At 37.6% G+C, this 24848-nt stretch overlaps 1 protein-coding gene across 3 annotated transcripts in view; it reads left to right on the top strand.

Annotated features, from left to right (window-relative positions):
• The window catches only part of WDR72 (WD repeat domain 72), a 243257-nt gene that overhangs the window by 135066 nt on the left and 83343 nt on the right, over positions 1 to 24848 (top strand). For all 3 annotated transcript variants that reach the window (XM_008268981.5, XM_089309469.1, XM_089309468.1), the window contains 4 exons: positions 3495 to 4306; positions 7199 to 7287; positions 11995 to 12074; positions 14676 to 14871. In XM_008268981.5, coding sequence (XP_008267203.4) covers positions 3495 to 4306; positions 7199 to 7287; positions 11995 to 12074; positions 14676 to 14871 — 1177 coding nt within the window. The remainder of the gene's footprint in view (positions 1 to 3494; positions 4307 to 7198; positions 7288 to 11994; positions 12075 to 14675; positions 14872 to 24848) is intronic.

Genomic DNA, 24848 nt, shown 5'->3' with positions numbered 1-24848 from the left:
GGCAAGAAAAATACTGAAGAAATGAAAATGAACCCTCAGATTTAGGTGCTTATTCAGTTAAACAATTGGTAAACTTATAATATAAAAATCATTTTTGAACAGTTAAAACTATAAAAAAAATTAAACATCTAAGTCAGCAGCAGATATAATCTAGAGCTTGACATACTTGATTGCAAAGTTACTTGATGAGTAAACACCATAGGCAGACTACGATGGGCAGACCATGGGCAGAACCAAACAGATGGTAGAGTCTTTTTCCAACTTTATTGTACAACACACTGTTGTGTAGCAACAGGTAAGTTGATTAGAGCCCTAGGTGACAAAGACCAATGAGAAAAGGATAAATCCAGAGTGGTTGGAAATGAAAATGGAAAAACATAAAAATTCTTCCCTGTTGCAAACAAATGCAAAAATGAAAAAAAAAATAAAGATTTAAAAGTTGTATAAAACAGTACATTTTAAAAAAATACAGGTAACTATTCCCCCTCGGTAGAGTAAAAGAAAAACATGAAATGTTTTTAAAAGAAAAACATAAAACATATAACCTTTAAAGTAAATGCTTCCTGAATTTGAGAGTATTGCAATAGGAACTCAGCGTTCATCAAAAAACACTGAGACACGCTACAATAAGGAGCAGATATTTGGGCCATATAACTAACAAAAGATTATTTCTCAAATAAATAACTCATAAAAGTAAGGTTAAGACAATTTGCAAAAAGTATGTATTTTATAGAACATGCATGAAAGTCCAATAAAAGTTTAACGATGATACTCTTAATAGTAATAATTAAATAAATGGAATTAAAAATTAAAATTAAGTATACCAATTTATATTCCCCATCTTGACAGAGATGAGAAAGCCTGTGTTATCAGGAAGTGGAGCGATGTACAGTGTTCCTGATATGACAAATGGGAACAGTCACTTGAGAAAACCTGTAGGAGAATCTCAGAGTTGAAGATGTGCACATCCTGTGAATTATCAGTGCCACTCCAGAAACTTTTGCAAGTGTGCACCGGAAGTCTTACTAGGAGAATATTCACTGTAGCTTTTCTCTTTCACACCAGATCTTAAAAAATAAACGTCAACTGTAAAACATAGGTAAATAAACTAGTTATCATAATATGTAATGCTTCATAGTAATGGAAATTAAAAAACTATAGTTATTAATAAATATGAATCAAGTGTAATACTTGAGGTAAATGATGAAAATCAAGGAAAGTTTTTAAAACTTTATTAGCATTCATATGAAAATCAAAATCATGCAGAATTAAATAGGTCAGTTAGGAATACATATTTAAGGTTATGACAGGCTTTACCCTCTATGCCACAGTGCTGGTCCCAACAGTCTACTTTTTAACCTGAATTAGGGCCCTTTGCTAATATTCCTAGTGCAATTCACTTGCATTATTTACCAAAAAATATATAATTCATATAGAATAAAATAGAACACAGTAGAAAAAGTACAGCTTAATGAATTGTCCCAAAGCACCCAGATAATTACCAACCAGATTAAAAAATAAAATATGCATGCACCTTGGAAACTGCTCTCCATATCCTCCAAAGTTAACCACTCTGTAAATTTATTGCACGCATCCCTAAATCTTACTGCTCTGTTTTCTCCTGTGGTTTTGAATTAATGGGAATGAAATCATCAAGAGTTAATAATTTTGTGTCTGGCTTCTTTGGTCAACATTATGTTGGTGAGATTGATATGTGTTGCAGATGCTGTTCAGTTTAGTATAGGCCTTTGATTTTTGTTGTTTACAATTATATATATTATATATGTAATTGTAAAGTATGTTAATATTACTCTCTATTCTTCCATTGATGGATATTTAGGTTGTCTCTGATTTTAGCACAATTATGAATACTATAATTGTGATATTGTATAGTTTTGTCCATGTTTTTTGCTGTGTAACATTTCAGTTGTATCTTGATAATAGTAAAAACACTAAATATTTGGCCATTTAATTAAGATTGCATAATAAAATAATCTAAGCAGCCCTCTATGCATAGTTAATAGGTGATGAGTGATATTATCTTAATCTCACATTGACACTATACTGGTAAATAATTTTTCGTGTTTTAATGTGAATATTGTTCCTTGTGAATGGTTCTGGAATTCTTTGCCCATTTTTCTATTTATATGGTAGTCTTACTGACCTGCAAAAATTATTCATTAATTTAGTTAACTTTTGCACTATCTTTTTGGTATAAAAATGTTTTTATAATTTATTCTCCATTTTGATTTTTATTGTTCTTGATTTTAATGGCTTGTCTCAAACTTTCTTTTATGATTTTAAACTAAAATATCATCACTGTAAGCATTTTCAGGAAACCAGTTAAAAAACATAAAATACAAATAAAAATATATTTAATTTCTTCTTCCTAATTAAGTGCTTTTAACATTTTGGTGCATGTCCTTTCTGACTATATATGTATATATAATATATACACACACATATATATACAGTTGTGTGTATGTAAATATATTCTGCATATGTACAAATTTATGTATATGCATATACATGTATCAACATTCAGATATCTGTATATTCATACACATACATTATTTTACTAAATGGGTATTATTTTTGCTGTCTAATCAGCCGCATTTTTCCCTACCAATTGACACAGTTTACACTATAATTCAAAAATATATACATGATATTCCATTGTTTAACTGTGCTAAATATTAATGCAAGTATTTATTGAGCCTTTATTTCTTAATTGAGCCTCTTATTAGTGCCATGTAGTAGGATCATTATGTTTGCAAGAAATAGGCATCATACCCAATGCCTGAAAAGGTGGGATTTGAATGGTAGTAGAGAAACCATGAAATAAACAGATTTTTCATATAGTGTAAGGTAATCACAATTGCCAAGAAAAACAAAACAAAGATAGAAAGTAATGGAGGGCCAGGGGCAGTCAGTGAAGGCCTCATTAATATAGAGGGACGTAATAGAAGTATAGGGACCCACTGTACCAGTCTTTGGGGGCAAAATCAAAAACAAGATCACAAGGTAAGTTCTTTTTCTTTTTAAAGCAGTCTGATGCTGGTTAATATTTAGGTTAATTCCAAGTATGTAAAACTACATAATTTTCAGGAACTATCCCTGTTGAAATGCTCCCTAAATTTTTGCAGGTGTTCTGTTTTTCTTCTTAAATTTCAAATGTAGGTTTTCCTTATGTGTCTTTGTGACAGTAATATATGTCAAAGGATGTTAATCTGGTGCCATCTTTCCTTTAAATTCACATTTAAAGGAAAAAAATGAAACTTTTAGGAAGAGAATTTCTTCACAATATGTTAGAATACAGGATGTTTAATTTACAAAGTAATATGGCTAAGAAAAAATGGAAATATTTGTCTTTGGCTACACTGCTAATGAGCACTTATTATTATGCTACTCGACTAGCATGGGACCTCTACTAAAATAACTTTAAAAAAAAAAAGGAGAATTTTGACACACAAATATTTTTGTTTACTCCTTAGGTTGCTGATGCCACATTTTTCTCACAACCTTTTAGCGTCTTGCCTGTGAAGACAAAATGGAGTAATGTTGGCTTTTACATTCTTCTCTTTGATCTGGAAAAACTTGTTGAACATTTGCTGCCATCTCCACTCAGAGATGTCGACCCTTCCAGCTCCTTCTATGGTAATGAGATCATAAGAAGGGCCAAGAGCACAGTGGAGAAGAAGACAATGAAAAGAAACAAAGTTGCCTGTAGTCACCTCCCTGCAGAGGCACAGGCCATGCCTGCTGGGGAAAACCTGGCCCCAGGGGATAATACTAGCAAATTCTTTGAAGAAAATGATGGCATTAAAGGGCCGAAGAAAATGAAGAGTTCCAAAATGATGCACTCTAAGCTATCCAGAAAAGTTGATGCCAACCTCACAGTAGACACAGCAAAATTGTTTCTGTCTTGCCTTTTGCCATGGGGAGTGGACAAAGAACTAGATAATCTCTGCATTAAGCATCTCAATATTTTAAAGCTTCAGGGCCCTGTTTCTTTAGGACTCGCTTCAGATAGAGACTACTTCTCATTAATGCTGCCCGGTTGGGATTTATGCAATACTGAAATGATGAAAGACTCTTCAAGAGTCAATCTATTTTCCAGAAAAGTTTTGGAATTGTCAAATAAATACTCAGCCACTCTTCCAAACCATGTTGGAATACCAAGAGGATTGGAAAATGATTGTGATTCCTTGCAAGAGACAAAAACTATAGTTTATTTATTGAGCAAATTATTTTTAATTAATAAACTAGTTAACGTGCCTTTAGAACTGACCTATGGAGTTGAGAGGTAAGCCATGCATAGAGATTTTGATTTTTAATTTTGGATTTTTTAAAAATATATCATTGTTACCTCAGTGAGCTCTCTTCTTTCCTTCCTTCTTCCTTTCCTTCCCATGGGTGGTAAACATGCAACAACTTTAATTCAAAATATGTAGAAAAATATTCCTTTTAATCCTTTAGGAATATAATATCCATTGTTTTCAGAGCATATTCTAGAAAAGCCTTAGTTCTGGATGCTAAGTGAGTCAAGAGATGGTTACATACAAATGTGTGTATATACTAGAAAAATTCCTGGAAAATGGAATTCAAAATGTTTATTTTGATGTAAAAATGTTGAAATTTATATATGGTCATACATATGTACATAGACTGACACCTTGAAATTCATTATACTTTTAATTAAACGTGAACAAATATATTTAAGTAAATGGTTATGGTGATATATTGCATTTATATATATATCAAGAAATGTTTGATAATTTCATCCCTCAAAACATACCATTTAGTTTATATTTTGGCATATTAAAATAAAAGAGGCTATTTTATGTATAGAAAGCACAGTTTAGTAATTATAATTGTTTTTTCAAGTATTGAATATCTGCTAGTCACTGTGTAATAGGGTTACATACATAATTCATTTACTACACATGACAGCACTGGGATATAGGTGCTACAATTTTGCTCATTGTTTAGGTGAGGACATTGAGATTTACGGATAGAAAGTATCACTCAACAGTCATTCAGTTCCTTTAGGCTAACAGAGAACTGAGTACCAGTTGAATCCTAGAGGTTGATTGACTAAAAGCCTTGATTCTGTTCACCTTCTCCTGCTGAATTTCAGTTATAGGACTGAATACAATTCCCCAAGTACTTACTTACAAAACTTCTTAACCACTGGCCTAAAGAAGAAATATAAATTTTTGACTTGAATAAGGACTCATTAACATGCTAAAACATAGAAAACAGTGAATAAAGGAATAAGGAAAAACATTTGTAGTGTGTAGTTGGGCAGAGTAAAGAGAATAATCAGAGTGAGAGGCAAGCTGAGAAAGCCTAAGGAGAGACTCCGACTGCCCAGTGCATGGCCTAGATGGTCCTTGAACTTGCTGTTCTTTGAGAAGAGGTCAGTGAGTTCAACACCTGTGCAGGGCATGATATAATAGACTCCCTGCCCTCAGCAGTCCTGCGGTCTGATGCAAATCCAAACAGGCGGTAGAGGGGTCAGTGTTAGGATTCTACACCTTGTGATGCTTGTGTGTTGCAAGATTTTCAATTTCTGCATGGCGGATCTAGTAATGAGAAACCAGGGACTGGTAAAGCTTGATTCCTCCATGTAACTTCCCCCTAATTGCTTTTTTTTTTCTTAGCTTTTAATGCCTAAATCTTGTCTTAAAAAAAATTTAAAAAAGAGTCTATTTTTAGTTTATTTTTTGGCAGGCAGAGTGGACAGTGAGAGACAGAGAGAAAGGTCTTCCTTTTTGCCGTTGGTTCACCCTCCAATGGCCGCCGCGGCCGGTGCGCTGCAGCCAGCGCACCGTGCTGATCTGATGGCAGGAGCCAGGTACTTATCCTGGTCTCCCATGGGGTGTAGGGCCCAAGCACTTGGGCCATCCTCCACTGCCTTTCTGGGCCACAGCAGAGAGCTGGCCTGGAAGAGGGGCAACCGGGACAGAATCCGGAGCCCTGACCGGGACTAGAACCTGGTGTGCCGGCGCCGCAAGGCGGAGGATTAGCCTAGTGAGCTGCGGCGCCAGCCAGATAGACTCTTATTTTTCCTTTCTTTTTATTGCCAGGGAAATGACATGGCATCAGAGTATGGTTACAGGAAAGGCAGTCAGCTTAGAGTTTGAAGACCTGTGATCAAATCCTGGCTTTCTTACCACACCAGCTGTCTGACTGTGGCCTGGTCACTTAGCCTCTCCAAAGCTTATTTTTCTAATTTACAAAATGATGTGGCTGGGGTAGATGATCAGCAATATTTCTTCAGATTCTTAAAAACTTGGGCTGGAAACAAATTTTATTTCCTTGCCTACCCGTGTTGCCATAGAGCAGGTGAGGGATTTGGTCATTAGTTGCCAGGGGTTTTCATTGTGAGTTTGTTCTTGATACAGAGGATGTGTCTGTACCCTTTAGGGGAGCTTATGGGCTTTCCAATGCCTTTCATTAAATGGCCCTTAAATTTTGCCACATGTTATTTGATTCTTTTAAGAAATCCTTCTTTAAAACAAATAAATTATGAAATGGAGGTGTCAGGATTTGAGGCTACCTCTCTAAATCAGTCACTGCAGATTTGATCTACTGTCCAAACCTAGGTATTTTTCAAGAAATCAGAATAATGTATATCGGGTCTGTCACACCAAATCCTTCCAACAAATTGGGGTACTTCACTGACATTTTACTGTGCTTAGGAAGGCTGAGAAGTCCTTTTATGGTTAACAACTGGGAACATTACTTAACAGAATTTTAGGAAAATAACTGCCTATGAATGCATCTCCGATAATAACTAAAACGCCTTCAACTGAAACACTGGCCCATGGTAAAGCTGAATGGTACCTGGAAAGAATTGTTTGGCCAATGTCAATATTCTTGGATTCAGAAATTTGCTGCATTACCCAGAAGTCATGTGACCCAAAGCAGCTTGTGCCCTCCTAGAAAATGGGATCACAGATAATTCTGGTAAACTGGTATTTGCAATTCAACTGAGATTAAGGTTAGAGATAGGAGCAAAATGGGGAAATAATATTCAGAAAACAGATTAATGGGAAAGATATTGCTACAGCTCATTTGTGTTCAACTCCTGCAGTTGCTAAATTGTTCAAGAAGTCGTATCCTCAATTCATCTTCAAGTATTTTTGCTACCTCTTAAATATTATCCTTTAAATCTTTTTTTTCTTTGCAGTTCCTTCAAGATGGAATCTGTTCATAAGATGAAAAGTCCTGGGTCTGATGTTTTGAATATTTCAAGCTTCTATGGTTGCTTGCGAAATGGTAAGGGAGTTACCATACAGATGTGGTATTACTTTTTTTTTTCCTATAAAATACGGTAATCAGAAGCTGGCATTGTGGCACAGCAGGCTAGGTCATTCCTTGCAATGTGTGCATCTCACATCAGAGTGCTGATTCAAGTCCCAGCTGCTCTCTTTGCAATCCATCTTCCTGCTAATCACTTGAGAAGGCAAGGGGAGTTGGCCTAAGTTCTTATACCCTGCCTCTCGTGTTGAGAGACCTAGATGAAGTCCCTGGTTCTTGACTTCAGCCTGGCCCAGCTCTGGCTTTTGTAGTCATTTGGAGAGTGGACTAGTGGATGGGAGCTATCTCTATGTATATATCTATGTCCATTTCTATCTCTGCCTCTATTTCAAATAAATAAATCTTAAAAAAATAAAATAGTATTACAGTAACTGTATAGCAGTTAAAATAAACATTACATAAGACATAGGTTTTTGCCAGGTTATCTTTGAAATCCCAGCATAAGTGAAACTTTCCAGTAAAGGAAACAAATAGATATTAAACTCAGATCATATGTGATTTATTATAAAGTTTATTGTATTAATATCTTTATTACCAAATAAGTGACTGTTACATTAGAATAGTATATTGTTATGGAGGCTATATTCTTTTGAATAATAATGTTGAATTCTTCTATGTAATTTCAGTGTTCAGATTTACCTTTGATGTCAAATGGATATTTTATCTCCCAAACCTGCTTTTCCAAATCTTTGACATCTTTGTAAATCAGAGTTCTAAACTTCCAGTTGATTACACCAAGAGCTTTGTATAATTTTTACTTTAATTATCTCTATATCCTACATTTGGGCTTCCTGTAGTCATGGCGGTTCTGCCTTCAGAATATATCCCAGAATCTGTTTCCCAGCACTTGCAAGGGTACCTCCTGTCATTCTCATAAGCCTTCAGCCTGTCTTGCCTGGAGGTCCTAACCACCTCTCTGCTCCTACACTTTGTCACTATACTCTTATGTACCAAGCAGGCAGATCGATCTGTTTTGAGCTAAGTTAGTACCTTACTCTTCTACTGGTCAGCTTCCAGTGGCTTCTGTTTCAATAAGAAAAAAAGCCAAGGACCTTACCATAATTTACAAGGCCCGATATGAACTGACTGTTCTACCTATGTCATTGTACACACATACCACTTGAGCTTATCTCTTTAAAGTAATCCCCTGCTTAACTAAATTCTACCTACCTCTTATCTGGAAAAAAAAAAACCATCATATCTTAGGACTCTTGCAGTGGTTTTCACCTTGCCTGGAATGTTCTTTTCCCAGACGTCCATATGACTAAACCTACTCTCCCTCCACCTGCCCCTATACTCCATGTCTCACTCAAATGCCACCCTATCAGTAAAGGTGCCCTACCTCCTCCCTTGAACTCCCTCACCCTTTCCCTATCATCCTTTTCACCATCTGACATAGATCAGTTTTCAATTTGTTATTTGTTTCCTGCCACTAAAATATAAATCCCTGGGTGTCAATTTTTAATGCTTATTTTATTTGAAAGAGAATTAGACAGCCAAAAAGAAACAGAGATCTTCCAGTCCATTGGTTCATTTCCTAAATATGCACAATAGCTGGGGCTGAGCCAGGCTGAAGCCAGGAGAATGGAACAACTCAATCCAGGTCGTCCATGTGGGTGGCAGGGACCTTCTAGCTGAAATGGAGAGTAGGGTTGGAAAGTAAACCCAGGTGCTCCAGTATGGAATGAGAACATCCCAAGTGGCAACTTAACCTCTGGAGCAAGCATGTGCTCAAGGGGGTATCACATTTTCATGACTTTTATTTTTCACTGTATTCCCAGCTCCTGAAACAATACCTAGAAGGAATTAAACAAATAATATTTGGGTTAATAGATGAATAAAGTTAATGGATGAATACAGCTGAGGGATAGAGATTTCTGTCATGCTTTTGGAGATAAATGAGATAGTGGGCTAAGGTTCAAGATGCAGCTCTGCCACCTACTACTTATGTAGTGAGGGCATGTCTTTTTTTTTTAATCTTTTAAAAGCCCTATTCACTACATGTATAAAGAAGGAGTAAGGTTACAGACTGAATGTGCATTGTGCTTCCAAAGTTCTACATCAAGTGACCTACATAATGGGATGGCCCTAACAGTAAACAGTGCGCTGTGGGCCTCACAGGAGTACAGAGAGGAATATTTAAAGTGTTTTCAGATGAGAGTTTATTAATAGCTTTCAATTATTGAGTGCCTGGTGTATTCTAAGAATTCTGCTGATGGATGTACCTGTAGTTTCTCATTTAATATGGAAACAATGCTGCACACTACAAGGTGCCTTTAGAGAAAGTGGAGCTTCGAGAAGTTAGATGACTCATTCACAGTCTCACAGCCACTGGGCTTAGAAGCCGGCATTCCAACCCAAAGCTGATTCTGAACTTTCTCTTTCTGCTATTTGAGGCCACTACTCATACTTGTGATCACACATAATGTTCTCTCTGCATGGTCCAAGTCTGGATTGTCTGCCTCCTCTGTACATAATTGCTCTTACTAGGGTTCATTAACCAGTTTTCATTTTTTCATGTCACTGGGAAATGGATTGGAATTAGGATATAACACACATAATTCTACAAAGATGGGGAACTGCCAGCCAGAGCTGAGTAGGCCCTTGATTTTCATATGGCTGTGCCAAACAAAGCAGCCTGAGCAACTAGTGTTATTACTGAAAAATCTCCCTGGTGGCTAGGGTGGCATTTATAGCATTTAAAATTCAGTTAGGGGCCAAGGAAACATGGGTTGCTTTTAAGTAATAGGAAGATGGGGAGTAAAAGAAAAGCAAGGATTCACTTCCTGGTTTAATTTTATAGAGACAAATCCTGAAGAATGAAGCAAGAGCAGAAGTGCACATTCAGAAGGTTTGACAGGAACCAATCCTCATTTCAGGCAGCACCAATGGTGGCTGAGCAATATGGGAAAGCCTGGGATGTTTTCTTTTTATCTTTCCTCCCAAAGTTACAATTAATTCTTTAACTCGCTGACATTGCCAGGAAAAGTTGGCTCTCATTTCTATCTCATATTAAAATTTTAACATCACATTAAAGTGCACTGTGAACTACCCCATGATGCCAGTAAGTAGTTACGATTGAGGCCGATACTGGGCTTTGATGGTTAAGGCACAAGGTCAACAAAATGAGAGGGAGAAAAGAGATCAAAAGAAAAATTTCTCTTAGCAGCTGTGCTCATGAAGAAATGAAAAATAGGACTTGAAAATCGTAGTGCTCTATCGGACTTGCATGTTTTATGTATGGCTTGCAGTCTTATCAGTCATATGCTCCATCAGGAAAAAGAATATTTAGAGATTTCTTAATAAGGGGCAACAATTTGGCACAATGGTTGAGACACCCCTTGAGATGCCTGCACCCCAAATTGGAATGCCCAATTTGAGTCCTCGCTCCTCAGCCTCCTGCTAATGTGCCCTCTGTAAGGCAGCAGATGATCGGTCAATGACGTGGGTCCCTGCCACCCACATGGGAACCCTGGCTTCAGCCTGGCCTACCTCTGGCTCTTGCTGACATTTGGGGAGCAAACCAGAGGACAGAAGTTCTCTCTCTGTCTCTGTTTCTCTCTTTGTCTGTCTTCCTAATAAAATGAAAAATAAGTATAAATAAATAAATTTTAAAAAGAAGTTTCTTTATTTCTTTCTAGTCTCAATTTGCATTATATCCAAAAGCTTCTATCACATTCTCTTGACTAATAGGTCTAAAAAAGTAATATATTAATACACAGAGTGGCAATTCAGTGAAAAGCATATTGAGCAAATATTTAAATAGTTGATACTAGGATGTCAAACACACATTAATACATTAATTTAAATAGACAATTATGGTAGCAACTCTCCCGCCAGTGCAAGCCCTTTTCATTCCTCCCTAACTCACTTCCAAGATCTGACACCTAGATAATATACTTTGGCCATCAGAAGGGCTTCATTCATTGATTTTACATTCAGATGATTATATGTACATTTTCAATTAATGAAAAGGCACTTATTAAGTGCTTTTTTGTGTAAAGGACTGCTGGACACTCTATGGATCAATTTAAATACACCAAGCACTAGCTCACTCTAAAAATTTCACACTGAACATTAAGGCAAATAGATAGAAAGGACGTTAAAGAGGGCAAACTTAAAAGAAACAATACATAACAAAATGAGTCAAATTGACACATTAGTGCTTTACCTATTGATCAGAATGGAAGAATTAGGCAAGGAGAAATCAAAGGAAGTCTTTGATTTGATTTTATATGTGATAAATACTGATTCATAGCGTGATAGAATTTCAAGGACTATTTGTATGAACACAGAATTGTAAAATTTGGTGATCCGTTTTGGGTTAGCAAAAAGTGCAAAGAATGGTTTAAAGTATAAAAATGGATTGGCTTTCACATGAACTTATGTAGTATAACTGATAGACATACATATACATGCGTGTGTATGTGAATAGTTCCTGACCAGAAAGGTACATGAAAATCAGTGCTTTGTAAAAGTATACATGTCTGCTCAACCCATTCTCTGGGACCTACTATACCTGAAGGTCTGGAATATCGAGCCTGGGCTTTGTGTCTGCAAAATCAAACTTCTCAACAGATTAGAATGAGCAGCCAAGACTAAGGTCCATTGAATGACATGATTTCTAATACTCTCAAAATACAGATGTGTGCTGTTTATTTCTAGGTAAGAATGAATCCCATATACCTGAGGCTGACCTTTCACTTGTGAAGCTGATTTCCTATTGGAGAGATCAGTCTGTACAGGTATGACATTGCTCACGGTCTTGAAGTTATGAGTTCCTTGCTGCTGTGATACATTGATGCTTCTTTTTACTTGACAGAATGAGAAGTAGTTACTCTTGTCCTCCCTGGATGTTGCTTTTGACAAGCCTGATGCAGAGATGGAGATGAGGGAAGTGCTGTAAAATAACATACGTAGGGGTACCAGGTTGAGAGCAGGGAGATTCATGTTATCATAGCTAACTTCTTGCCTACTGGGGCTTCAGTTGGCGAGAGAGTCATCCATTATTTTATTTCAAAATGTGCCATGACATTTAAGTGCCTACACTTGGGAATCTTACACAAAATCAGGATCCATTTTTTCCACCCTGAAATCAAATGTGATTTGGGAATGGTTAAGCTTAAGGACACTTAAGTCTCTTGATCCTATCTCCTTGTGTGAAATGCTGGCAATAAGACACATATTGCTCTAGCCTATGCTATTCTACTGGAAGCCCAAGCTTCAAAATCTTCCTCTCATTTCTGCTGTTAGTCTGATGCATGACTCTGGAAGATAGGTTTAACTTGTTGGCTTTTTTATCTTCCTCATATGTAAAACAGTCGTGAGATTCCCTGGGGCCTCATGACCAGTATAGACTCTTGCCAAGTATCTCTTTTAATGCTTGCGTAACCAAATTCTCAAATTCTTTATGAAACTCATGCTTTAAGTAGTTAGGTGGGTTGCATGCAGTTGTGGTGTACCACTTGGTGTTTTTTCACTCCCTGATCAAGCATTTATTTCAGTGTAAGCTGGACACGAACTGGGGGAAATCAGTGATTAGGACGCCACTCCAGTACTATTAGGAAACTTCATATTTTAAAGTCAGAGGCCCGGCTCTTTGCACCAAGTAATGTAGGGAGCATCTGTCATTAGCATTAGCTCTCTGGATGGCCCTGGAGCATAAATGCCCCACATGGTGCCAGGACTCACAAAAGAGATTGAGGGTAAATACCCCTGTTTTGTTTATGATGACAGTGTTTCCAGATCACCACATCCTCTAATGATGGAACTTGAACCAGCTTGACAGAGGGCATAGTTCTGAGGGCAAAGGAGCAGGTCCTGGGTTGTGGCAGAACTCTTGGCCAAGGAAGGGTGAAACGGAGGTATCCTAAGTCTGCCTAGACCAGAAATGCCCCTTTTCCCCCTGTGATTCAACTCTTGGCTTTTATTGGGCTGTTCCTAACTCCTGTGCTCATCCTTATGTCTTAGCAGTCAGGGTTCTCGGCAGACTCCCCTAGCTTCTGCACTGAGGGGTGAAGACACAGAATCTTGGATGGACGTATACCATATAAAGAACACAGAATTAAAGTCAGAAGGCATGCCCAACAGTTATGTAACCCAGAGATGTTTCCTCTGGGTTTTCATTTTTTTTTTAATTTTGACAGAGTGAGAGACAGAGACAGACAGACAGAGAAAGGTCTTCTTTCCATTGGTTCACTCTCCAGATGGCCGCTATGGCCAGCACCAAAGACAGGAGCCAGCTGCTTCCTCCTGGTCTCCCATGAGGGTGCAGGGGCCCAAACACCTGGGCCAACCTCCACTGCCCTCCTGGGCCACAGCAGAGAGCTGGACTGGAAGAGGGGCAACCAGGACTGGAACCTGGTACCCATATTGGATGCTGGTGCTGCAGGTGGAGGATTAACCAAGTGAGCCACGGTGCCAGCCCCTGGGTTTTCATTTTTAAAATAAGATATTTCATTAGATGCTCTGTGACAAACATCCCCCTCCCCTCCACCCAACCACAAGTCCTTGACTGAGAATACACAAGTATGTTGCATGCCTTGCCAAGTATTTTAATCTACATAAAACCACATATGCATATACTTAGTTGAGTGATGTTATCATTAACCTTTTTTCTGTAACTGTTTTTTTTTTTAAGATTTATTTTATTTATTTGAAACACAGAGTTACAGAGAGAGGTAGAGACAGAGAGAGAGATCTTCCATCTGTTGGTTCACTCCCCAGATGGCCACCATAGCCGGAGCTGTGCATATCAGGAGCCAGGAGCCACTTCCAGGTCTCCCACATGGTTACAGGGGCCCAAGGACCTGGGCCATCTTCAACTGTTATCCCAGGCCATAGCGGAGAGCTGGATCAGAAGAGGAGCAGCCGGGACTAGAATCGGCACCCATAGGGGATGCCAGCACTCCAGGCCAGGGCTTTAACCTGTTGTACCATAGCGCCAGCCCCAATCTTCTGTATTAAACAGCACTTGAACCCAGTGGTCTTAGCCAAATAACATTAGGACTAGACAGAATTCGAGGGGCTAACCTTATCTTTGAGTGATATATTAAAATGAGTTTTATCTTCAGGAAAAATGAAAATGGCTTAAATAGAAATAATTGAAAACTCTTCCCACGTTCCCATTAAGAATCTCTTGTATTTATAATTGCAACATCAAAGTGAGGGTCCCAGTTCTTATGATCCACATTTTAATTGCTTTGGCTACTAATTCTAGCAGAACAGAACATTATCATTTATGGTAAAGTTTTTTTCTAAATAAAAATTCCAAAGTTTGGATTTTTCAAAAAGACCTCCAGGTCTTTGTAACAATACTCAAAATAATTCATGGTGAAACTTTACAGGTAACTGAAGCAATACAAGCTGTTCTTTTGGCAGAAGTTCAACAGCACATGAAGCCTTGGAGAAAGATACCAGTGAATAGCCAACTTGTGTCCCTGGCAGAGAATGGTAACTGTGAGATAATGCAGATCTTCCCAAAGAAGGAATGGGCTGAGGAACTAGAGTTACAGTGCATTAGAAACACTGTGCCTCTGCACAGTAAGTACAAAGTCTATTGGATTTCTCTTTCATTAGGACTTCTCTACTATTTAGAGCTTGTTTGAAAATATGAGTTCACAGTATGTAATTTCTGCAAGAATCAAGCCAAATGCCTGTTTCTGACCAAGTCTGCTATTAATTCTTCTTATGGTTGTCAAGTTGTTGAAAAACTTCTAGAATTCATTATAGTCATATATTATATGCATATTGTTATCTCTAATATTTTGAAGTTAAATACTTCAAAAGGAAGATAATTAAAAATAATAGCTTCATGTGATACATTTTATAAGGATAGCCTTAACATATAATGGACCCTAAATTTGTTTTCATTTTGTACCTTGTTAAGTGGTATCTTAAATAAAATTAAACTGGCACTGTAGTTGGACCATTTGATTTTATAACAAGTTTTCTCAGTGTAACTTTGTTGGAATAATCTGTATGGTTTATGGCTAGAGAGTGAGTCAAAACTTAGACTGTAAAATGTTACCTGATTCTTTAGCCCATGAACCTATGACTTTAAAAAACAGCTTAAAAAGTACTAAATTAATTTTCAACTTTATTAGTAACCTTTTGATAATTAAATGGATAATATGATTAAATGTGTTTTTGTCAGGAAAGCACGTTAAAATTTATATTTTTCCAGATTGTTAAAATTTCAGATACCTCTATCTCTCAAAAAGAGATTTTATTTATTTGGGCTCAGAGAAATATTATTATATATATTTATGGTATTACTCTTAAAACAGGTGCTATTCTTGGAAATGTGTTATTATTCTCATTATTTTTATAAGATTACTGTTAGGAGAGTATAATGTGGTAAGAGATAAAAAGGCATATTCAGTGAAGGTCAAAGATCAAAATCAGTAGAGTATTTCTAATGCCAGTTCAATTGCTAATAATGATGAAGTCAGTAAATATCTTGAAAAGCTAAAAGGCTATTTCAAAGGATGGGTTTGTTTTGCAGATAAAAAACTCACCTCTATGAAGGAGCTCCCTTTTGGTACTATCTAATAATTGTCATTGTGTTAGAACTTTCAAGCAAGAAATGGAAAAATTGCTTTTAAATTTACAATGAATGTATTTGAATTCTTGAACACACAGAGAAGCACTCAGTGTCACTGATCAGTTTCTGCTGGCTTTCTAAAGACATGCCATTCATCATATGCTAACTCTCATTGCATGGCATCTCTGAGTTTTAGCCCTAGTCTTGAGAGTCTGGCTTATTCATTATCAATAGCCCTCTTTTCTGGGTAAGAAATTGTTGCAGGTCAATCAAAGGGAAACTTCCAATGAATTCTGCTGTTACATGGCCTACCCATATTTGGAGTTTTACCAGACTGAGCCAAATTCTGTACCCATTTCTCTCTCTGCCATAAGAACTGTTCTTACTATAGAATTCAGTTTATTGTGAGTAACAGCATTGGGATTTTATGTTGGGTATTAATTATGATTATTTAATGATCATTCCTTTATGGTAAAAGAAAATTGATTGTTAGTTTGCTATGAGAATGAAAACATAAAAATATTAAAATTCTTCTATATCTTGATTAAAGAAATTTAGAATGTTTTCTTTGAAAGAGCAAAAGCATTCATAAAATTTGAGTGTATATTTTCCCAAGAAATTTCACTTGCTGGAAAATATTAACTTCAGTTGCTTTTAAGTTAGAAACTTGTAACATGCATCGAAGAAGTGAAATATCCAAACGTTATCATATTAAATATTAACATTGCCCTTTTTTCCTTGATAAATTACTTATCCAGAACTCAGTAAAACTACCAGAAATGTTTTTAGATTTGAATTACGGTGATATGTACTACATTATTCGATGAGCTGGAAAAAAACAAGCAGACAGCTCTTCCTTATTTCACATACCCTAAGTTAAAGTTTATGGAGATAGTGTAGGTGCTATTTGCTAAGTATAATGATTTTTCAGATTTCATAGGCCAAGTGATCTTAGCCCAAGTGTTTTTGCAGCATGTATTTTCACACAGTATCCTTATGATAAATGGTTTGTTTTTAAGTTTACCAGGTCCTTGTCAACTGTCCTCTGTGAACTTTACACCCAGCCAATGTTTTCTAGGGTTTTCTTTTATTTTTACTCATTTTTTGGTGACCCATTTCATTTGTAAATCATTTGAAAATAAAATATGATAGTTTTGTTGCCCAGGTATAATCTTAAACTTCTTTTATGCTAGAATGGAGTATGTTTGGTTTATTAGCCATATGGTAATAAGACAATACTAGGTCATAGGAAAAAATATAAAACAGTCCTTGAGTTTATTTCTAAACAAATTTATATATTGAAAAGCAGAGAGAGAGAGAGAAGAATAGAGTGGGAGAGGAAGGGAGGAAAGAGAGAGATCTTCCACGTGCTGATTCATTCCTTCAGATGGCTGCAACAACTTGTGCTGAGCCAGCTGAAACCAGGAACCTGAAACTCAATCCAGGCCTCTACATGGATGACAGGGACCCATGTACTTTGGCCGTCACCTGTTGCCCCCTGGGTGTGCTTAAGCAGAAAGCTGGAATCAGAAGTAGAGCAGGGACTCCAACCCATGCACTCCTATCTTAACTGCTGAGCGAAACACCTACCTCAACAGTTGAGTTATTTGTACACACCAGTACTGTGCCAAATCTTTCTTGAATGTTGTATCACTTTTTGCTCTAATTCTCACCAAACCCACTAACACTTCTTCCTCTAGCATTTGAACCTGTTATGTAGACAACTTCAGTTTTCAAAATGTCCATATTGGTGGAAATGAAGTTATTAGCAAGTTAAAAAAAATCTCTAAGAAAAGAGAAATTTCGATGGTGCTACCTACAAACATCTCTAAAATTTTTGTTGAATATGCTAATTATCTTTCTCATATGTATTAAGTAGTGTTAAAATAAGTTCTAAAAATATATGCATCCCTGTACCAGTTATCTTGAATAGTACCAGTTGTGTGTGTCTTACACTTGGAGGCATACTTCTTCTTACTATTCAATTTTTCAAATGAATAAATTGTGACTTAAGAGGGGTTTTTATGTAGATATATGTACATATATATGTCAGACACAAAATTATCCTAAACACAAATTATCCTAAACACAAAGCAATCCCAGGTATTCACCTCAAAATCACTCTCTTACCAAGTAAACTATACTCTGCATACTGGCAGTAATGAAGAAAATTTGCCCTAACTGAGCTTGACCTACAAATTGAATCATTTATTGAGTGGTTTTCTCTGAATCTTATTCTTCTCCCATAAATCATACTTTCTATTACCAAAGAAAATGCAGAGTGTTCAATCATTGCCATTTCAGACCATATAATAAGGAAAATCACCTCACTTCTGGAACTACTTATATGCAATGCACCTAGAAAGCAATGGAAATCTAATGGAGTGAGTTGAAGCATAATGGGTGTTTGAACTCTCTAATTTTGTCTTATTTTTCAAGGTTTTCACTTGTTACTTTTCATGGCATATATTTTACTTGATGTCTTAATATTTGTGTATCAGTGTTTTATGTGAGGATGGCAGATTTTTTCTGAGTTTATATCTTCACAATGATTAAACTGCTATCTTCCTTGCATCTCTCTAATAAGAAATTATACAGTTAACACTCACATTTGAGGCTCAGATTCATTGCTTTAAAAACAGCAATAGTTTCTATTATCAAAATGCATTTGAAAGTTAGTTCCTTTTACTTTTGTTCAGTGTTGTTTGGATCCGTTTAATGAGTGCTCCAAATTATTCCATTAAATAAATTGGTTGAAATGGAACCTTTGTAGATAAAACTGTCACCTTGGAATTATTGGCTGAATTTAAATTTCATGTTAAACTGTGTGGTTGTGAACATAATGCATCAGCCATGAGTATTGCAAATAATCTTTATTACATACATCATTTTCAAAGTCTTAAGCAGAAAATTAAAGAAAATGTGCTTGTTTAACTAAAATCATGCATTTGTTGTAAATCAAGGAAATTGCATTCCTTGTGAAATCACATTTTCATTCAACAGAAAAGTTTTGGAGTTCCTTCTGAATACACAAATGCAGGCTTGTATGGGCTTTCAGGTAGGCTTGGGCAGGTGTTTTTACCTGCCGAGTATTTTAGAAGGGAAAAACTAGTTGTGGGAAGTAGTCCATCTAGTTGTCAGAAGGTCGTGAAATGCAGTTGACTCCCGCACAGGGAAATTCTTCCTTGGCTGTCTTATTTATTGTAAATGCATTCTTCTTCTGCCTATTGTACTGTCTCCAGACCTACATGAGAAGGCTAGAGAGTTCTTTATGGCCAAGTACATCATTTAGGAAAGTTCCGTGATGTAAGTGAGCAAGGCACAGAGAAGTAACGAAGGACACATCATAGAAGGCATGGGGTTTCCTGGGGATTTTGGATTTTCTAAGAGAGAAGACAAGAAGAACCTATTTTGTTTGGGATGGTATTACTAGTTGTTTGGAGGCCAAGAACGATGATATGTGGCCTGATCCTTATGTCCTTACTTAGTTTCTGTACTGTTTAGAGTCACATACGGAATTCCAGATATGCTGAAGCAGGTATGAAACATCCACTCAACAAAACACTGCTCCTAGTGGATTCAATTTCAAGTGTCCCTACTTAGTTGTGCTACAGTTTTACTTTCTAGTTTTCACTAAACTAATACCCCCCAAAATGGACAAGAGGCATGTAAGTTCCCAGCTAAGAAACTATGGATTGAAGATAATACTGACATAAAAACTCATACAAGATACAAATGGTACTCAGAGACTTATTCAAGCTTTACAAGGAGCTGTGTGTGTTTGTAATTTCTTCCTTTTGCAGTCTCTTTTAATATATATTTTGTGATACAAATAATGTTGATTGTAATAGCATGTATATTATTTAAAAACAAACATACAAGGAATGATGCTGCAGGTTTCAAGCTCTTTGATAATTCCCACAGGAAAGTTTCCCAACTACAATCTTTGGGTGGATTGATTTGGGAGCCTCTGAGCAGATTTGGTAGATTTTGGTCATGCAGATTGATGATTTAAGGTTCAATGTTGTACAGTCTCCCATCTCCAGTTTTTGAGTAAAAGCTAGTGCATCATCCTCCATGTCACTTCTTCTGTACCTCCCTGTACTGCTCCAAGAATTAGAAGTACCACAGAGAGCAAACTCCCCAATGGAGGATATGAAACTGCAACCAAGTTAGCTATAATCATGTACAAGATGTCCCAGCAGAGACTGGGAGGTCATCAAGCTCAGATAATCCAGTGTTTTGGGTTAAAAGCATATATTTGAAGAAAGGTTTGCTGAACTGAGACCTGAGGGATGAGCAGGATTTAGCCAAGCAAAAGTTGCAATGAGGAAAATGTAGCCATTTACCAAGACTACTGAAGCCACCTGTGCACTTTTCTTCCTCCCCAAAATTATCTAAGAAACACACACGTAAGAAAGAAATTGTATTAGTTATTTTGTTGGTGGTGGTGGTTTTTTTTTTTTTTTTTTTAGATATTTTTATTTGAAAGCCAAAGTTACACAAAGAGAGGAGAGGCAGAGAGAGAGAGTGGTCTCCAATCCACTGGTTCACTTTCCAATTGGCCGCAACTGTCAGAGCTGTGCCAATCTGAAGCCAGGAGCTTCTTCCAGGTCTCCCACGTGGGTGCAGGGACCCAGGGACTTGTGCCATCTTCCACTGCTTTCCCAGGCCATAGCAGAGAGCTGGACTGAAAGTGGAATAGCTGGCATGAGAAGAGCCTTGGGTGATTACTGATGTCATATATAAGAATGTCAATTGTTAAATCAATAACAGGAGTCACTGTGCACTTACTCCCCATGTAGGATCTCTGTCTTTAATGTGTTGTTCTATGCAAATTAACAGTAAAACTAGTATTCAAAAAGTACTTTATACTTTGTGTGTCTGTGTGGGTGCAGTCTGTTGAAATCTTTACTTAGTATATACTAAGTTGATCTTAAAAAAAAAAAGTAATCGGAGCAGCTGGTTCTGGAACCCATGGCCATATGGGATGCTGGTACTGCAGGTGGTGCCTTTACCCACTACACCACAGCACTGGCTCCCTGATGTTATTGTTTGTTTACCTTAAGATACCTGAGAGGGACGATTTAAGAAGGAACACGGTTTATTTTGGCTTACAGTTGAGATGTTCAGAGTCCAAGATCAGTTGCCCCATTACTCTGGCACCTGGCAGAGGCCGGCAGTGGTGGAGCAAGTGCCGAGAAGCATCCCATGGTGAGCCAGGAAGCATCCTCTTCCTGCACACCCACTCTCTCCTCATGAGTACAATGATTCAGTCCTGGAAGCTCCACCCCCAACAACCTAATCCAGTACAATCACTTTCCAAAGACCTGCCCTCAGACTTCATACTTCTGGCCAGCACCACGGCTCACTAGGCTAATCCTCCGCCTGCGGCTCCAGCACCCTGGGTTCTAGTCCCAGTTGGGGCACTGGATCCTGTCCCCATTGCTCCTCTTCCAGTCCAGCTCTCTGCTGTGGCCCGGGAAAGCAGTGGGCCCTGCACACACGTGGGAGACCAGGAGGAAGCACCTGGCTCCTAGCTGTGAATCGGTGCAGTGCTGGCCGTAGTGGCCATTTAGGGGTAAACCAATGGAAAAGGAAGACCTTTCTCTCTGTCTCTCTCTCTAATTCCACCTGTCAAAAAAAAAGACATCATACTTCTATTAAGATACATTCTTAATCCGTGAACATAAAACTCTGGGGATGAAGACTCATACACGGGCCTTTGGGGGATACCCTAATTATTTCCCAAGCCATAATGTGCAGCCAAATGAGATGGTCCTCACCAGTACAGAGTCAACACAGGAATTATGCCCTTGAACCTCCAGTACTTTGAGCTGAACCTCTTTTATTCATAATTAGCTTGTGTCAGACATATCATTATAGTGATGCGAACTGAATAATCCATGTCCCAACCCCCAGTCTTCCAGAATAACAATGAGAATGACAATGACAATGATAACAGCCATCACTGATGTAGCTTAGTATGTTCTAAGTGCTTCATATACCTTAAATTATTTGACCCAGACAGCAATCTTTTAGGGATAGGTGGTTTTATTTTGCCCATTTAATTGATAAAACAGATGCAAAGAAGTAATGTAACTTGTGGAAGGTTTTATTGCCATGAAGTAACAGAATCAGATGGTCTGCCCTCAGAATCTGGGTTGTTCACAACCATGTGATATTATGTCCTCATTATGCACAATTGTTCACTATTTAATTCAGCAAACACTAAGTTCCTTTTTTATGTATTATCTGAGATTATAAGGTAGCAAACCTTCAGATATTGACAAGACAGCAGAAAAAAGATTTACTATAAAACTTTGAATATAGGATTTTGTTATTCCAGTAAAACCATACTTAATACTTTCATTTGGAATATAAATTAGCAAGTTTTAGTAGTACAAAATAAGGAGTTTTACTCCTGGAAGCTGGAAATGTCAACTTGTAGATGTTGGAAATGTAAAAAGTTTAACAAATACATATTAGTTCCACGGGGGAAGAGTTGGAGGTTTGGAAGGAAGATAGAAAGTAATCTAAAACTTAATTTTTATGCATTGATTTGAAGTATCCATTAGACAATCTTACTTAAATATACAAAGGTATTCATACGTTAAACAGATTTATATATCATAAGCAGGTAAGCTATTTTAGCACGTACAAAACATTACATAGTTTTCAAAACAACACTGTGGTTTTTGGGGGTTAATATATGCCCCGTCTTATATTTTAAGTTCTTATAAAATTAATGGAGAAATTTCAGCCATTCTCAGTTAGCCATATAAATTCTTCTCAACTTCTCCACTGTTCCTGCCTTCTCTGTATCATCTTAAAGATTGCATTGCCTTACAAAGACTGATAGAGTTCACTGCTCTTTTTTCAAAAGTAGTTTCATTTTTCACAGACATTGAGATTGATGATCTTCATTGTGGCATATGAAGAACTAGAGTATTTCGTGGTCTTTTTTTCCCCTCATGAACAGTCAGAATGCCAGCCTGGCTCAACCGCATGAAGAGGGTGGCGTCAAGGGACTGAGTTAAATATTTCCTTAGTAACAATTGTGCAGGCACCACTTTATTGATTATTGTCTGCATACCCATTTACATTTATTGACCGAGAAAAAGGGATCTAGATTCTGCCGCTGAAATCAATGTGGTTTGCACTATTGTTCCTCCAGCACAGACTGGCCTCCCGACACTGACCTCTCAAGGACAGGCATCTGGTCTATTTATCTTTTTTCCTCCTATCCCCTAAGATGATCCTTCACCGAGTAGCTGGTAATAAGTGTTTATTGACTTGGTGGATGAATGGTAGACAGTGAGACAGTTTGCACTGAAGATTCAGCCAACTCCTAACAAGTCAGAGAAGGCAGGGCTCAGGAAAATTAGGTGATTGTTGGTTAGCAGCCAGACATGGTTTTGAATGCACACTGAAATGTGTGTTTTCTACTAATACTGTCATCACATGGCATAAAAACAGCACGCCCACACACACACACACACACACACACATTAATGACTGTAGTTGTGATTCTTCAGAAGCTTCTCTTTCTTGACCGGTTGTTTGCCTCTTCACTATTCAAGTTTACATGAGGTGCTTTTAATTGGATAATTTTACAGATCTTCAAGCCTTGCCTGTCCCTCCCCTTGTTCTCCATTCACCAACAGTTTCTCCAAGGAACTATTTAGGGAGCTGCTGCCTCAAACACTGTTTGCTCTGTGTTTGGATTTGCATCCTGCGTTCCCGCTCGCCCACCTCTGTATGGACTTGTGGCTCATTTCTGATGTCTTGCACCCAGGAACCCCCCATACAACTAACACAGAGCCCTCCTCATGGCCTGGCTGACCTGGATCAGCCTTCTCCCTCATGACACCGTCTCTGCTTCTGAGCCTGGGGGTTTGTGTGGAATTAATTCCCCCATCCAAGGCAGTTCCATCTGCCAACAAGGACATGAGTGCCTAGTTCTGAAAACAATTTTGTTACAACTAGGGACTGAATACCTTAAGAGAAAAAGCAGGAATTGAGTGAATTTTTTATCCTCAGAAGATAGTACCATGTCTACAACGTGGCAATTACTAGAGAAATGGTAACCGGAGGAAAATGTATCCCTTTTTCCCTGTGCCCTTGAAATATCACATTCCCATCAGAATGTCAGTCATCTTGCTCTCTGGAGCCTTATCTTTCCATTTAAGTCATCAATTTATCTGCCCAAATATTAGCCTTGGAACAATTATAAGAACTTGAAAGCATCTTCCCAAATACTTATGTTCAATGATAGTTGCTAGGATCTTGAATTCAATCCCTTTCTACACTCCTTGTACTTCCTTTTGAACTAGTGCTTATTACCTAACACTCTAGTTGTCTATCTACCTTTCTTTTTTACCTCTCTGAACTCCTTGTGAGCAAAAGCTTGAATTTATTCATCTTGTGTTCCCAGTGCATAATGAGAGCTAATTAAATTTTTGTTGCTGGGGTGAGTGGATGAGTAGCAAATGACATTGACAGACACATAGTAAAGAACTCTGAACCCAGGCAGAAAGAAAGTGCTAAATGATGTGCTAATAGTCTGCAGCTAGGAAGAGAATGGGAATTAGAGGAATGATGGGGTTTTTCCTGAAGTGCTAATCTAGGCCATTTCTTCAAATTTTTCTGTTGAATTCAGAGCAATTTATCTATTTAGAGACTCACCAAAAACAATGAATGCTGACAGGTATTTGAAAGGAAAAAACAAGGCAGAATGCTTCATTTTCATCCCTCTGAGAATAAGCTACAGAAATGAAGATAATTAGCTTAAATAAGAGCTACTTTTCCCTTTCACTTGCTAAAGATGAGCATGAGCCCTTTAGTTATATCTACGAAAAACACATGTCCTCCAGCCAGGAAGGCCTGCCAATCATAGGGCAACGGAGAGGCATCCTTGGAAGCTGAATATGCTCGACCATCAGAACAGGATCCATGTGGATGCTGTTGCACC

Source organism: Oryctolagus cuniculus, chromosome 12 (genome assembly GCF_051225735.1).
Source record: "Oryctolagus cuniculus isolate XC-2025 breed Fujian yellow rabbit chromosome 12, ASM5122573v1, whole genome shotgun sequence".
Classification (NCBI taxonomy): Eukaryota; Metazoa; Chordata; class Mammalia; order Lagomorpha; family Leporidae; genus Oryctolagus; species Oryctolagus cuniculus.
The sequence above is the reverse complement of the archived record's forward strand: the minus strand, read 5'-3'. Positions and strand labels throughout refer to the sequence as shown.